Here is a 15427-nt window from a genome sequence, read left to right as displayed (position 1 = left end):
TACCCGTCGGGTATCGGGTCCCGTTGCCATCTTTATTCTTGCATAATCTGCGCCCCCATGCAGTTGCAGATCAGATGCAATCTGCAGCTCCGTTTAATGATTCAGGAAAACGAGACCCACGTCAGGCCCGAATGCATCGGCGCATCACCATCCACCAGTAAATTGATGCAAGGCCCACGACAAATGCCCTCCCCCAAAGTCTGACACCACCAAACAGTTTATGCGTCATGGTCTGAAGACAGAAGACGGCATTAAAGACAAAGGACCACGCTATGCCGCTATTGTGTATATTATCTCGTCAATTGTGTGCAGCGACCATACAGTACGTGACTTCAGAGCCAGGGAATCGTGTCACGATATCTGCATGCATCAATCACTGGCGACGGTGGACACATAATATAATTTTTTTGCTACAAGCAGAAAAACAAAGAATTGAGCAACGGCTTGTCAAGATCTTTGGCGGACGAGCACATAGCTCGGTTGGTAGCTTCCCAGTGGTCCAGGTTGGGAGTTCAACCCCCCACCTCCGCATGAGCAGTTTGCGCGTTGTAAAAAAAAATCCCCTCGCATGTCTTGTTACAGGGTTCGGAGGTTTTTCTAGACCTGCGCGATAAGGTCTTCTTCTTAAGCACAATATTCAGGGCTGTTTACCCCCCCCCCCCCCCCCCCCCCCACACACACACACACACACACCGGTGGAGGGTTTTTTTTTCAAGATCTTTGTGAACCAACAACTCACATTAACTACAACTGCCATGCCCCAAATTTACCTCCTTTTTCATTTCAGAGATGATTTGTGGAGGTTGTGCCACTAAGAAAACAGAAACATTTGATTTGATTGTACCTAAGTACAAATGACCGCGGCATTGCTCCGTACCAAACCAATATACTTCAGATGCAAGGACACTCGTTGTGTACTGAGTTGGTATGAAATAGCCGTATGAACCATCGGTATTGAACGGTCTGGAAAAGGAACAAGAGAATTTGGTCAGAGGAAAGAAACTTTAAGGATGTTAGGTAAAGTGAGGGCAAGGACTAACTGCTCAGATAGAAATTTCACTTGGAAATGGGTACATTTATGAGCATCTAAGGGGCCCAAGGTAGGCCAAGGACTACTATAGCCTCAAGGAGTTCCCACTGAGCAGACCCTAGCACCTTACATCAACGGTTGCAGGTCATTTCTGCATTTGACCTGGCAAGAATGGAAACGTGCGTACGGGTAAGACACTTACTAGCAGTGTACTGAGCTTCAATTCTGAAGATGCTTGGAACATGAAATTGGCCTATCAGATTATCACAGCACAAGAATCGTGTTTGTTCGATCTTTCACGTCGGAAAGACTCTTCATTGCTTATCACACGAGGGATATTCCATGTTCCATATGCATGGCCTGATATTTTTCCGCCTGCAATAGGATGGTAAACATGACAGCGTTCCAAAAATAAAAACAGATCAGATGAAGAAACGAACCTAAAATATCTTTCCTACCTTCCTTTGTAGCTTCCTCACATCTTCTCCAGTAACTGCCTGAGAGACTAGGCTCCAATTTCTTTGAGAAGCTCTCATATTTCTCTTCAGCCTCACCTATGCACTTGGCCTACAACAGCCATGGCAAGTATTACCATTACAAACAGTACTGTTCAACATATGACTAATCAGTATATCCAGTAAACCTATCACAAGACTGTAAAGAGAAATATGCCTTAGGGGCATTTGCTCCCATGCAGTGCACCCATCCCCATGCACAAGGGCCATGGGGATGGGAGCACCCCTAAGGGCAAAAAAATTGTGTCCGCTACCAATAATAGATAGACCTATCACCTATCTCTGTAAGACAAAGATACATCTTTTTTTCCGAATAAACAAAAATGAATCTAGTAGAACCTATTCCTATCTTTAAGTACTTATTTTCTCACTGGATTTGTAAACCTCCTCAGTTTTCCCATGAGCCCAGTCAGCTATTCATGCCCATACCGATAGCTTTGGCTCAGTGAACAATAATCATATACACTTAAAATCTACAAGTTACCGGGGAACAAACAGGACACATGGCTGATACTCAATGAATACACAAGAATATCCTAAGAAGAAATACCCATGTAGACAGTTGGCTACAGCTGTGTCCAACAAATGGGAAATGCAGTGGCAATGAGGAATATATTTTTCTAATGTACAATGGTTATCAGCTGCTGGTTCTCAGTTGACATCCAGTGAATTTGAAAGACTATCTTAAATTTTGGACAAGATTATTGATACATAAACAAAATATCAAAACAGCACACGATGTGCTTATGCCTACGTAACTCACAATTTTGCAAGCAGGAAATAAATTGAATATCTGATAGCACTTGAAATAAAGGAATGAAAGAGTGACATTATCAGGAGAGATATGTGCCATTTAGTTAAACATATAGACTGTCTGTTACCCACCAGCATATTCGGTGCCTCTAATGGTCCATATATTGCAGCAAACATGCGAAGGATATTGAAAGTATTGTTCATAACATCATCCTACAAAACAAATTGAACTTCATCAACAGTTGGACATACACTAGTACGGCTAAGATTAGAGTGAGAACATCAGTATTCAGTAGTCCAACTAACCTCATAATCGTACCTGCAAGATTTCAAAAACAAGTTACGGGTGAAACAGCTATTTCAATTGATGACATGGCTTGTAAAACAAAAAAAAAGTCTGAAAGTTATTCATAGTTTCTGTTCAGCGCATGGTGCATCTAGGCCTATATTGGCCCCTGAGGACTCTATATACATTTTTTGTCTAGAACAATGCAGGAGAGCTGCATGTCATTTCATTAATTAAGAAGGAAAAAAAGGTACAGGACTGTATATACATTCATATAACAAGGCTACTAATCTGATGATTTTCCCACAGATCATACTAAGGTACACTAACAGTACATAAGTTGTTGGGTTTCTATTTCCGCAGATACTTCATAGTTTGGTTACATGATAACTAAAGCACAATGTCATTCGAAATAAAATTATCGTTTCAATTTACATACAACACCGACATCTCATATTTACAAAAGTTCCAACAGAAGCGCTAGTTCCATCTGAAACCCATGCACTACCTTGCCTCAGATTTTACAAATTTGCCAATCATCCATGACATATTTTTTTTAAAGTAGGCAGTTCCCACCATTTCGATATGCTGTTGTGCATGTGAGAGTAAGATTCGGAGCATACTCACAGGTCATCAGATATCTCAACCAAAAATTCTGAAACTGACAAGAAGTCCATATGCAATTCATTGACCTAATAAATAAACAAGAAAGAAAATGATGCCATGTTTTAAAAACAGATGTCAGAATCGAATTTAGTAGGTTATTAACAAAGAGGCATGCATACATGCTGACCAGTAAGTTGAAACATCAACAGGTTAAGAACTCGATAGTCAAATGATTTGAGATGGATTGCCTTCATAACATCTTCAATCGAGATCTACAGGGAAAAAAAACACTAAGCATTATATTTGAGGTTGCCAAGAGGAAATATTGCTTACATTCAGTTTCAATAGATTTGAAATATAAAATTCAGTAAGTTAACTATTAATGGATTCACTTTTAGTTCAAGTACCAATATAGTTTGTTACTTGGCATCCATTGCTTCCTATTTGAAGTATCAAGAGCGTACAGCTTTTCAAAAGAAAAATGATGATCAACAGGTCTGATCAAATTCAACAGATGGTCTACTGAAACATCGCTATTATCAGGAAACTTATTTGTTTTTAAACTACAGCAAAAGAAAAGTCTCTGCATACCTTCTCATTTCTTAGTAATGCTTGGCAGAGCTTCCTCTCTAGAGACCAATACTGAATGCCTGATTTGAGTTCAGTTCGCAGTCTATAAACAATAGAAAATAAAGTGAGTAACTTAGCTCAAATATTAGTGAATCTATTGCATAACAAGTACATAGAGAAGCTTCCAACCGATCTGTCATTAATCCTTGACACTGAAGAAGGCCTTCAAGGGGTTCAATCATTTGAGACAAGGATGTTTCATTGAGAGCTTCTTCTTTCTTTCCCAACACCTGTATGGTAGATAAGGTCGCTAATGTATACACTATAATACAAGGCCTATGTAGATCAGATTTAACAAAACTTGCATTCTATATCTCTATATCTTATTTCACTATAATCCAGGTCTTACTTTTGAAGTGTTGTCGTCTGGGACTAGATGTAAACAGTCTTCATTTGAAGCATCTAACTGCAACAAAAAATGTTTAGTTTGTTCAGTGAAGAACGTAAACTATAAGAAGAAAGTTTGAAGCACGTTTCAGGAGAAAAACCTGATATATGTAGCTCTCTGTGAAAGAAAGAACAGGTAGATACTTGAAAATGGCTTGTGGCTTGTTAACATCCAAACCATGAAACATAAAGTACGATCTACACTGTTTTCTCAGGAAGGAAAAAAATGACTTTAGGGAAATATAATTGTCTGGAAGTCCCCAAGATAGACTCATGGCGCAAAAAAATTAAATGTTTGAACAGGGAAAATCGAAATTTAGAACAACATGTGACCCAGTTTCTCTATAAGACTAATAAAGAAACAGCAAAATACATTCCAAGTTAACTTGATAGTTTGACATGGACTTAATGCCTCTAAGTGGGTTCGATTGTTTTGTAGCACATCCATTGCAGAATCTCAAACAAAAGGCAGTATGACAGTGTTTTTTTTAGCGAAAACAGTAAGGGAATCCCCTAATGTGGTAAAAATTTTATTGATGTAAGAAAAGCAAAAGCAAACTGGTTTCTCTTGAGAAAATAAAAGAAGAAGAACTAAAGCAGGGCCCAGAAGACCTGGGTCACTCCAGGATTAAGTCATGAAAGTGTTTCCATTAAGGATTTTACGGGTACCAACTACAAAGAATACGTACAAAATCTTCAAGTGTAGACTTAGCTCTTGTCATCGCATCAAAACCAACCATCGGCACAGCCTGAATGGTTGATTTCTCGGCATGCATCTTAAACTTCTTAATTGGCTGGAGTAAACCTCCAGAAGATATATCTTGATTAGCTGTGGTTGAAAGAGTCCTATGTCTTATCAGAGTTCCAGACCCAATCAACAAGAAAATTTCCAGATAAACTCATAAGGTCAAGGTAAGATCATCATTACTTCGCAACTACTACCACTACCTTCCAGATGGGTGAGATGCTGCACTTCTTCCAAAGTATCAGGAGTAGCCTAACAAAGAAAGGTCTCCACTATGATTTCTTCATAGAAAACACATGGATAAAGATGAACAAGAAGTTGAACGGTGTCAATACAATTACCTTTGGTAATAGCTCAGAGACCAAAAGGAACTTATTCTCCACGGTAAGAGAATCAAATGGTTGCACCTGCACAAAAGATTTTCTGATCATAATTTTGAAAGAAGTTCTAGATGCACCTGGTGTCCCATTTTGATGTGTTAGCAGGAGATACCAAATTCAGAGGAGCAATGAAAACAATAAAGCAAACTAGTGTGATGAATCTGATCATCAAAGCAAGGTAATGAAGTAACTGCGTTGCATCATTGAAGTTAAATAGTAATTCAAAAATCTTAGCTAACAATAAGCCACAGCAAAATTCAATAAATTATGCAAAGCACCTACACTGCTGTCTGCTCATGACCAATGTGGCAAATCAGTCTGATCCAGTCTCCAGTTGCTGCCAATTTATGAATCTCGACGGACCATACTTGCACTAGTGGTGTAATCTCCTTCGATCTAGGCACCTAGCTAACTGGACTAAAACTCGAGAACACGAGCACAGCTGCACAAGTACACATGTTGCTTGTCATTGCCAACAAAACGTCAGACCTGGCGAGAGCAGTGAGCACATGTCACCAATCAACGGCAGGTCAATACAACATTCAACATGTCATCAAATCGATCGGAGGTCACACTGCAACGAGCTCCGCGTGCGCAAATACACAACCGAAACCGTCCTCATCGAATAAACCCATCAAAATGCAAAACGAACAGCACATACGCGCTTAAACCCGTGGCCTAACCAAAAGCCTCCGCGAGGGACGAAGGCAGAGAGGGGCGGCGGAGGCCCCCCTATGCTATCCTAGACACACTCCATACCATATCAAATCGAAGGAAAATTGAAGTTTAGCCGCCTAGTTATTCATCTATTTTGCCCTTTCGCCCCTGCGCGAGGCCACCGGCGCACTCGTAAGGATCACGCTCCAACACATCCGAGTCGATTGAATTCGTAGAGACGGAGGAAGAGGGGCGACCCCAAAAACTGTACCATGAAGAGGAGGAATTGGGCGAGGAAGCGGTCGGCGTCAGCGCCGCCGCCGCCGCTGGAGTCGGTGTGGGAGAGGCCGCGTGAACTCATGAGGGAGAGCACCCTCTGCACCTTCTCGAGCTCCAGCAGTGCCTCCATTGCTGCTCCTCCTCGCCCTCCCCGCCCCGGCTCGCCTCTGCTCCGCTCCTCGCAGTCTCGCGCTCGGTTTGGTTCGGTTCCGCTTCGAGTTTCTTCAGGTTTTGTGCGAGACTAGCAAACAGAAAATTCGTTCGCCTAGAAATGGAGGAGAGGGGAAATAAAAGGGAAATGGGGCTGAGGTTGATTTTGGGCCTCCAGTTGGGAAATGCAGCGTTGGGCTCCAATTTCCAAAATCCTGAGGCCTTTAACTCTCCTCATTTTCTCGAGTTACGCTTGGGCTAAACGGGCGGTCATGAAGGAGCAAAAAGCCAGCAATCCTTTTTCATTCCCCTAAAAAAAAGCAATCCTTTTTCATATTTTCGGCTTTTTGGGGGCTTTTTCGGCTTAATAACGAGCACTCTACGTACTACGTGCCGTTAGCAATATGAAATGCGTAGGATTGATCTCCTGAAGCCCAACGTCCTATTGGGCCTTGGGTCTCGCACTCTGATCGGGGGCACCCAACCCTACATGGTTGGTGGGCCCCCGTCGCACTGCGCTATATAAAGAGGTGGGGGCCGGCGGCTCAAAGCACGAGGTTCGCCGTGAGCCGCAAACCCACCGAAAAACCCTAGACTGATCTAAGAGGGCGCGCAGCCAGCGACGGGAAGCTCCGCTGACCGTCGTCGTCGTCACTGCTACGCCCCGTCTCCACTGCATCGACGTCCGTGCAACCTCTACTCCACCCGTCGCTGCCCGTGTGCTACCTCCATCAACGAACCAGTGATGGCTAGCTCAACCGCGACTTTATCCGAAGGCTCAGGTTCAACACAAGCATCTCTACCCTATCTCCCACTCTCTACTTGTTCTAGTTCATCATGTTCAACAGCAAACCGTCTAGATCTACCCTAGTCGATCCACAGTGTAAAACAACGGTACCAGAGACATTTTTTTCTAGCGGTAGATCTGGGTACGGGAAAAGGATGAAAAGGATCCCGATCTCGAATCGGATCTGATGAAACCCTAACCCTACATCGGGTTTTAGGGAAGGAATAGTATGAAGAGGGGTACCTACCCGGTCCTCCCGACACCGCCGTCGCGCGGAAAAGCTATCATCGCCGCCATGGTTGGCGCGCGGACAGAGGCCCGGCTCGGCCGTGGCTCAGGGAAAACAGTGCCGTCCCCAACCTATACCCTAACCCGCTCGGTGATTGACTGAGAAGGGGAAAAGAACCGATTTCAAATCGGAAAAGCAAACCCTAACCCTAATCGGAAAATCGGGCCAAATCCGAATAAAAAAAACCCGAAAGGGGAAAGAAAAGGAAGAGGGTGGCTCGGCTCGGCTCACCTCACCGTCGTGCACGCCGCCGCGAGGGGAAAAGAAAGGGCCGGCCGAGGGTGATCTGCTCGCCGGAACGGCCACTAGGGCGCCGCGACCAGGTCGCTCGACGGCGGCGCGCTCACCCGCTGGGGAGCGCGCACGCCGGCGAGGGGGCCGGAGACGGCGCCGGGGCTTGCTGATCTCTCTCGCCGTCGAAGTTCCTCGCTCGGTGTCTGCTGCGGCGGGACTGAGTGGAGAGGAGAGAGCAGTGAGGGGCGAAGAGAGAGAGAGAGAGAGCGAAGCCGAATGACGCTAGGTCAAGGGCGCCGCGCCGGTCGCCGGGGTTTTGATCTCGCGACGCACGCGGGCAGCCGTCGGATGAAGATGGACGGCCACGAGCGACTGGGCCAGCGCCGCAGCCCAGGCGGGAAAGGGCGCTGGTTGATTTCCCGGCCCAGGCCCAGGTTGCGGCCTGGGCGCGGGGATGCGCTGGCGCGCGTGCGCGCGTGAGCAGGCCGTGGGCCGCGCGTGTGCTGGCTGGGCCAAAATGGCCAAATAAATAGTAAAGTCACAGTTTTTGTTTTTCTTATTTTCTAGAAAACAGTTTGATCAATTTAAATTGATTTTTTATGATAATTTTCTGTACAAAATTTATCCAACGATATTTTTTGTTCAGTAAATAGTAAATTTGCTTCTGGAAAATAGGAAAAAGATTATTAAATGTTAAAGTTTCCACTGCGTATTTAAAGATGTAATTTTTATTATTAAATTCGAACCAACGGGAGAATTTAATTTTGAAAATGGAAATGATTTAAATTGATTATAATATTGTTGTTATTCTGACCAACGTTGATTAATGGCAATATTATAATATTTTTGTTATACATTAATTCTATTTCTGCCCAACGGTGATGTAGAATTAGTGTAGAAAATAATTGTATGTTTTAATTTTGACCAACGTTAAACTAAGGCATGCAATTATTGTTGTTATTTCTATTCTCACACTATTTGAATTGTGTTTTCAGGAAGATACAACTTGATGAGTTGTATCAAAGAGATCCCCACTCTAAAAGGTGATAACCATATTGAGTGGAAGAAAAAGATAGACCTGGTCTTTATCCTCGCTGAGGTGGACTGGGTTGTCACCACACCGTGCCCTAAAGAACCTGTGGCACCCGTGAGGGAGACAGATGAGACTGATGCTGCATGGCAGAATAGAGAGCGGGATTTTGCTCCCGTAAAGATGTCCTATGACCTTGAGCATAGGAAATGGGTTACTGCCAACAAGAAGTGTTTGGCAGTGATAAAGAACACCATTGAGCCTGCTATTGTGGGCTTAATTCTAGACTATGACACGGTCACAGAGTACCTAGACAGAATAAAGAGTCAGTTCACTAGCTCTTCAAAGACATATGCAACCCAGCTGATCAAGCAGCTGGTTACAGAAAGGTACTCTGGTGGCGGCAGTGGCATTAGAGAGCACATACTGAGAATGAGCAATCTGGCATCTAAGCTCAAACCAATGGATTTGGCACTCAAGGATGAGTTTCTTATTTATTTGATTTTTGCTTCTTTGTCCAAAGAATTTGACATATTTGTTGTTAATTACAACATACAGCCTGAAAAATGGGATTTAGAAAAGCTCATAGCCATGTGTGTGCAGGAGGAGGAAAGAATAAAAGTTTCACAAGGTGGTTCTGTCAACTACCTAAAAGATAAGAAAAAGAACTATAATAACAGCTCTTCCTCCAAGTTATCTGGAAAAGGTCCCATGCAACAGTCTCAGAACCAGCAATTTCCAGTGGCCAAAGACTAGTGTCTCCACTGCAAGAAGACAGGACATTATAAAAAGAATTATCCTGATTTCTTAAAGATGATAATGAAGAATAAAGGTGAGAATATTATTACGTTCGTAAATGAATCCTTGTATATAAAGTTTTCAAAATCTACTTGGTGGATTGATTCAGGTGCAACTATTCATGTTGCTAATTCATTACAGGGATTCCGTTCGATGAGAACTTTGCAAAGAAGCGAAAGTTTCATTAAAGTCACAAATGGAGTACAAGCAGATGTTGAGGCCGTTGGAGATCTTCCTCTAGAGCTTACAGATGGCTTCATACTTTTTCTTAGAGATGTTCTTTATGTACCTTCTTTGCAAAGAAACCTTATTAGTGTATCAAAGTTGGACCATGATGGTTATGATTGCCATTTTGGAAATGGCAAATGTCAGATATTGTTTAATAATAAATGTGTTGGTCTTGCCTTCCGACAAGACGAGCTTTATTTGTTATCACTTCGTGAAAATGTGAATTCCGTATGTGATGTGAATGAAAATGTATCCTCATCGAACAATGGAAACAGAAAACGAAAGAGAGCTCACGATGCGTTGTCGAAATTATGGCACTGTCGTTTAGGCCATATTTCAAGGGGAAGAATAGAAAGACTAGTGAGGAATGATATTCTTCCTCCATTAGAGCTCTCAGAGTTAGAACAATGTAGAGATTGCATAAAAGGAAAGTATGTAAAGAAAATTAAGAAAGATGTCAAACGAAGCACAGGAATTCTACAGATTATTCACACAGACATATGTGGTCCTTTTCCTGTGAAAAGTGTGGATGGTTATGATTCATTCATAACATTCATAGACGATTACTCTCGGTTTGGCTACATTTATCCAATTAAAGAAAGAACAGAAGCATTGGATAAATTTAAAATATTTAAAGTAGAAGTTGAAAATCAGCATGATTTAAAGATTAAGATAGTCAGGTCTGACCGTGGAGGAGAGTACTACGGTCGGCATACCCCATATGGACAAGTTCCTGGACCTTTTGCAAGGTTCTTATAGGAGAATAGTATAGTCGCCCAGTATTCAACACCGGACGAACCTCAGCAGAATGGAGTAGCTAAAAGGCATAATCATACCCTGATGGATATGGTGCGTAGTATGATAAGTTACTCCACTTTACCCATGAGTCTGTGGATGGAGGCGTTAGAAACCGACATTCATATTCTCAATAGAGTACCAAGTAAGTCAGTGCCCAAAACACTGTATGAGTTGTGGACAGGAAGAGTACCCTCACTTAACCACTTGCGTGTGTGGGGGAGCCCTGCTGAGGCTAAAGTTTTTAACCCAAACATTGGGAAGCTAGATCCCAAAACAGTGAGTTGCCATTTCATTGGCTACCCAGAAAAGTCAAAAGGTTTTCGTTTCTACTGTCCTAACAGACATACAAAGTTTGTGGAAATGAGACACGCTGTCTTCCTAGAGGTTGAAATGATTAGGGGGAGCATGGTAGCTCGAGAAATTGACCTTGAAGAGAAGCGGGTGTATGCACCCACTCCGATCATTCATGAGCCATTTTTCTCACTACCTGCAGTTGCTGCACCAACAGTACAAGACACTGTGGTGCCAGCACCTGTTGTTATCCCGCCTGTGGCAACAATGAATGATGATGAGGAATCTGTGCCTCAGGATCCTATAGAGCCTATCGCCACACATGAGGGGGAGCAACAACAGCCTCAAACAGAAAATATGCCAATTGAGGAGGCCCCTAGAAGGTCTTAAAGAGTTAGAAAATCAACTATTCCTGCTGATTATGAGGTGTACAACACTGAAGAATTTCAAATGGACGGTGATCCCACCTCATTTGAAAAAGCCATGAAAAGTGATCATTCATCAAAGTGGCTTGAGGCCATGGAAGATGAGATGAGATCAATGAATGCAAATAAAGTTTGGGATTTGGAGATAATTCCTAAAGGAGCCAAAACAGTAGACTGTAAATGGGTCTACAAAACAAAACTTGACTCTCAAGGGAATATAGAGAGATATAAAGCCCAACTTGTGGCAAAAGGCTTTACACAAAGAGAAGGGATTGATTACAATGAGACCTTTTCTCCAGTCTCATGTAAGGATTCCTTCAGAATCATAATGGCATTAGTGGCACATTACGATTTGGAATTACATCAGATGGATGTAAAGACGGCATTTCTCAACGGAGACTTAGAGGAAAATGTTTACATGGCACAAACGAAAGGTTTTGTCATGAAAGGAAAAGAACGTTTGGGATGCCGCCTAAAGAAATCTATTTATGGATTAAAACAAGCTTCAAGACAGTGGTACTTGAAGTTTGATCAGACAATAAAGAATTTTGGGTTTAAAGATAATGTTGAGGACAATTGTGTCTACGCAAAGTTTAAGAATGAGTTTATCTTCCTTGTCCTGTATGTGGATGATATCTTACTTGCTAGTAGTGATGTCAGTCTACTACTGGAGACAAAGAAGTTTTTGTCCTCAAAATTTGATATGAAAGATTTTGGTGAAGCTTCGTTTGTTCTAGGGATCGAGATTCACCGAGATAGAAGTAAAGGGGTATTAGGACTGTCACAAAAGGCATACATAGAAAAAGTCTTAAAGAAATTCAGTATGCACAAATGTAATCCCTCACCTGCTCCTATAGTCAAGGGCGACAGATATGGGGATTTTCAATGCCCCAGGAACCAATATGAGATCGATCAAATGAAAGTGGTTCCATATACTTCAGCTGTCGGAAGCTTGCAATATGCTCAAGTGTGTACGCACCCTGACTTGGCATTTGTCACCGGGTTACTTAGCAGATTCCAGAGCAATCCTGGAATAGAACACTGGAAATTGGTAAAGAAAGTCTTGCGTTATTTGCAAGGAACGAAAGGCCTCATGATGACGTATAGAAGATCTGATTCACTCCATATAGTGGGATATTCAGATTCTGATTATGCGGGAGATAATAGAAAATCCACGTCTGGATATGTGTTTACTCTCGCAGGGGGAGCTATTTCATGGAAAAGCTCAAAGCAAACTGTCACTACATCGTCCACAATGTATGCCGAGTTTGTAGCGTGTTATGAGACAACGGAACAGGTGAACTAGCTAAAGAAGTTCATACCCGGTTTGAAGGTGGTTAGAGACATCAATAGACCACTGAAGTTATATTGCGATAATAATCCAGCAGTACAGTATGCTCACAATAATAGGTCAAGTGGTGCTGCCAAACACATTGACATAAAGTATTATGTTGTGAAGGATAAAGTCCGGGATCAAATGATAAATCTTGAGCATATAAGTACCGAAAAGATGCTCGCGGATCCGCTTACAAAAGGCTTACCACCCAACGTGTTCAGAGAACATGTAGCCGGCATGGGTTTAAGGGAAAGCCTATGATTCCTGAACTATAAAGGGCCCAAAAGTTAAAGTAACTATTTCAGATCAGAGACGTGCATTGTAGCTGTTAAATCTATCGGCGATTGACCGTGACGATGAGACATGCTCTATGCATCATCTATGAAGAAATGAGTAAGGATAAAAGGATTGAAGTTTTAAAGTTTAAAGATAAAAGTAATAGTGAGATCAAGGGGGAGAATGTTAGATTGATCTCCTGACCAATAAGCCCAACGGCCTATTGGGCCTTGGTCTCGCGCCCTGATCGGGGGCGCCCAACCCTACATGGTTGGTGGGCCCTCGTCGCACTGCGCTATATAAAGAGGTGGGGGCCGGCGGCTCAAAGCACGAGGTTCGCCGTGAGCCGCAAACCCACCGAAAAACCCTAGACCGATCTAAGAGGGCGCGCAGCCAGCGACGGGAAGCTCCGCTGACCGTCGCCGTTGTCACTGCTACGTCCCGTCTCCACTGCATCGACGTCCGTGCAACCTCTACTCCACCCGTCGCTGTCCGTGTGCTGCCTCCATCAACGAACCAGTAATGGCCAGCTCAACCGCGACTTCATCCGAAGGCTCAGGTTCAACACAAGCATCTCTACCCTATCTCCCACTCTCTACTTGTTCTAGTTCATCATGTTCAACAGCAAACCGTCTAGATCTACCCTAGTCGATCCACAGTGTAAAACAAAATCCACCTTCGAACGGAAGTTCGAATTGTACGTAGCTCGAAACATGCAAGTAGCTCCCAATTGTAATGAGTAACAACATTGTAGTATCAGTCCGGGGACACACGTGCAAAATTAGAGTGTGTAGAGTTTCTGGAGACACGTTGGTAGCACATTATAACGATGAATTTCATTTGGGGGATTGTTAGCGCTCGGATGCATGGACTGACGTCCACGTCCGTGCGCTAGTACCAGCACCTCGTTTCCATGCCCATGCAGGGGCTAGCCCCACCTGGACCGCACGCGCCGCCCGCCCCAACTGACAGCACGCGGAGATCGCTCGTGCCTCCTCTGTTTCCCACGAGCAACCGTTTGCGCCCGTTCGGTGGTGCATAAGCAGCTTGCAGCAGACGCTGCGGCAGGTAGACCCATTGCAACGTGTACAATAACAGATCTATTTTTACAACATTCAGATGAAATAATTGCAACACACATCTAAAACAATTGAAACACTTACAACATACGCCTAAAACACTTACAAAACACCTGAAAACACTTGAAAAGCCATTGCAAACGCGGCAATATCTAGATCTACTTTTGCAATATTCAGATAAAACACTTGCAACATATGTATGAAACACCAGAAACACTTAAAACATATGATTGCAACATGCATGCTCAGCAACATCTACATATACTTCTGCAGCATCCAGATGAAACACTTGAAAGATACGTCTTAAACACCTGAAACACTTTAGCCATTGCAACATACGCAATATCCAGATAAAATATTTGAAAACATGCTTGTGAAACACTAGAAGCACGACATCGCCGGTGGCCATGGCCCACTTGGTAGGGAACTGCGGTAGCCAGCAAGCGGCGCTCGGGTGTAGTGGAGAGAGAGGATGGCGGCAGGCTGGCAGTTGGGCACGGTGAAGAACGCCGCGTCGAGCAGTCGCCGTGGACCACGCCACGTCGGCGCGGAGAACTCGGCGACGAGTGGTGAGTGGCGGTGGGGAGATAGGAAGGCAGTGGTGGCGCTCAGGTGTGGTGCAGCACGTCGTCGCGTTGCGACCGCGACCGCAGTCACGATGGAGTGCGCTGCGGTGGTGTGGGCACGGCGGCGATTCAAGGGTAGGTTCGAGAATGGATGCAGACGTAGTGACGATTCAAGAGGAAAGTGAGAGCGGAGATATTTTTTGAGCATCAGGGAGATAGATGACAGTGTTGGCCGGTCGGGTAGGCCCACCAACGTGAGTGTCCGGACCAAACGGATGCCCTGTCCGCAGCATTTCCAATTCCATTTTCATGTTCTAATGTCTAATCCAAACTGACGCAATGTGTGTGAGAGGCACCTACTCCCTCCGTCCCAGAATATCTGTCGTTCTCGCTTCCCGAGAAACAACTTTAACAAAATATATATTAAAAAATATTATTATTTATGATACATAATTAACATCATTGGAAAGATCTTTGAATCTAGTTTTTTAACAAATTTATTTGGAGAAACAAATATTGTACATATTTTATACAAATTGAGTCAAAGTCGTGGCACGAACATCGAAAACGACATATATTCTGGGACGGATGGAGTATTTCAGACGTCCAATGGCCGACGCCCGGTTCGGGAAACGAAGTCCAGCGCCCGAAGGAGCACATGCCTCATTGCCCCGTGCATGATTCCGATTCCGACTTCCGAGCCCAACCTGCCTATTCCTACAACCTACAGGGCGGTGTTGAGGCTGCGGCATCGGTGATGTGCCCTCTCATTTTCTGCAGGGCAAACGCGTTCTTTAAATCTTGCCTTCTTGGGAAGGACCGCCACTCATGAGCATCGCCGCATGCGCGTCCCAAACTGGGGATCCCAGCAT

General features: G+C 43.7%; 1 protein-coding gene across 1 annotated transcript; it reads right to left on the bottom strand.

The window, feature by feature from the left end:
- Positions 1 to 676: 676 nt before the first annotated feature.
- Positions 677 to 6502, bottom strand: LOC136493075 (uncharacterized). The gene is made up of 15 exons (XM_066489114.1): positions 6261 to 6502; positions 5294 to 5359; positions 5156 to 5204; positions 4897 to 5036; positions 4309 to 4410; positions 4170 to 4226; positions 3950 to 4050; positions 3782 to 3863; positions 3370 to 3462; positions 3212 to 3276; positions 2605 to 2617; positions 2431 to 2511; positions 1489 to 1597; positions 1233 to 1405; positions 677 to 963 (listed from the first exon to the last, which is right to left on the bottom strand). The coding sequence occupies exons 1-14, from the start codon at positions 6396 to 6398 to the stop codon at positions 1287 to 1289; spliced, it is 1215 nt and encodes a 404-aa protein (XP_066345211.1). The 5' UTR covers positions 6399 to 6502; the 3' UTR covers positions 677 to 963; positions 1233 to 1286.
- Between the last annotated feature and the right edge of the window lie 8925 nt (positions 6503 to 15427).

The sequence above is a fragment of the Miscanthus floridulus genome, chromosome 11 (assembly GCF_019320115.1).
Source record: "Miscanthus floridulus cultivar M001 chromosome 11, ASM1932011v1, whole genome shotgun sequence".
NCBI lineage: Eukaryota > Viridiplantae > Streptophyta > Magnoliopsida > Poales > Poaceae > Miscanthus > Miscanthus floridulus.
Note: the sequence above shows the minus strand (reverse complement) of the source record. Positions and strands in the feature narration are given on the sequence as shown.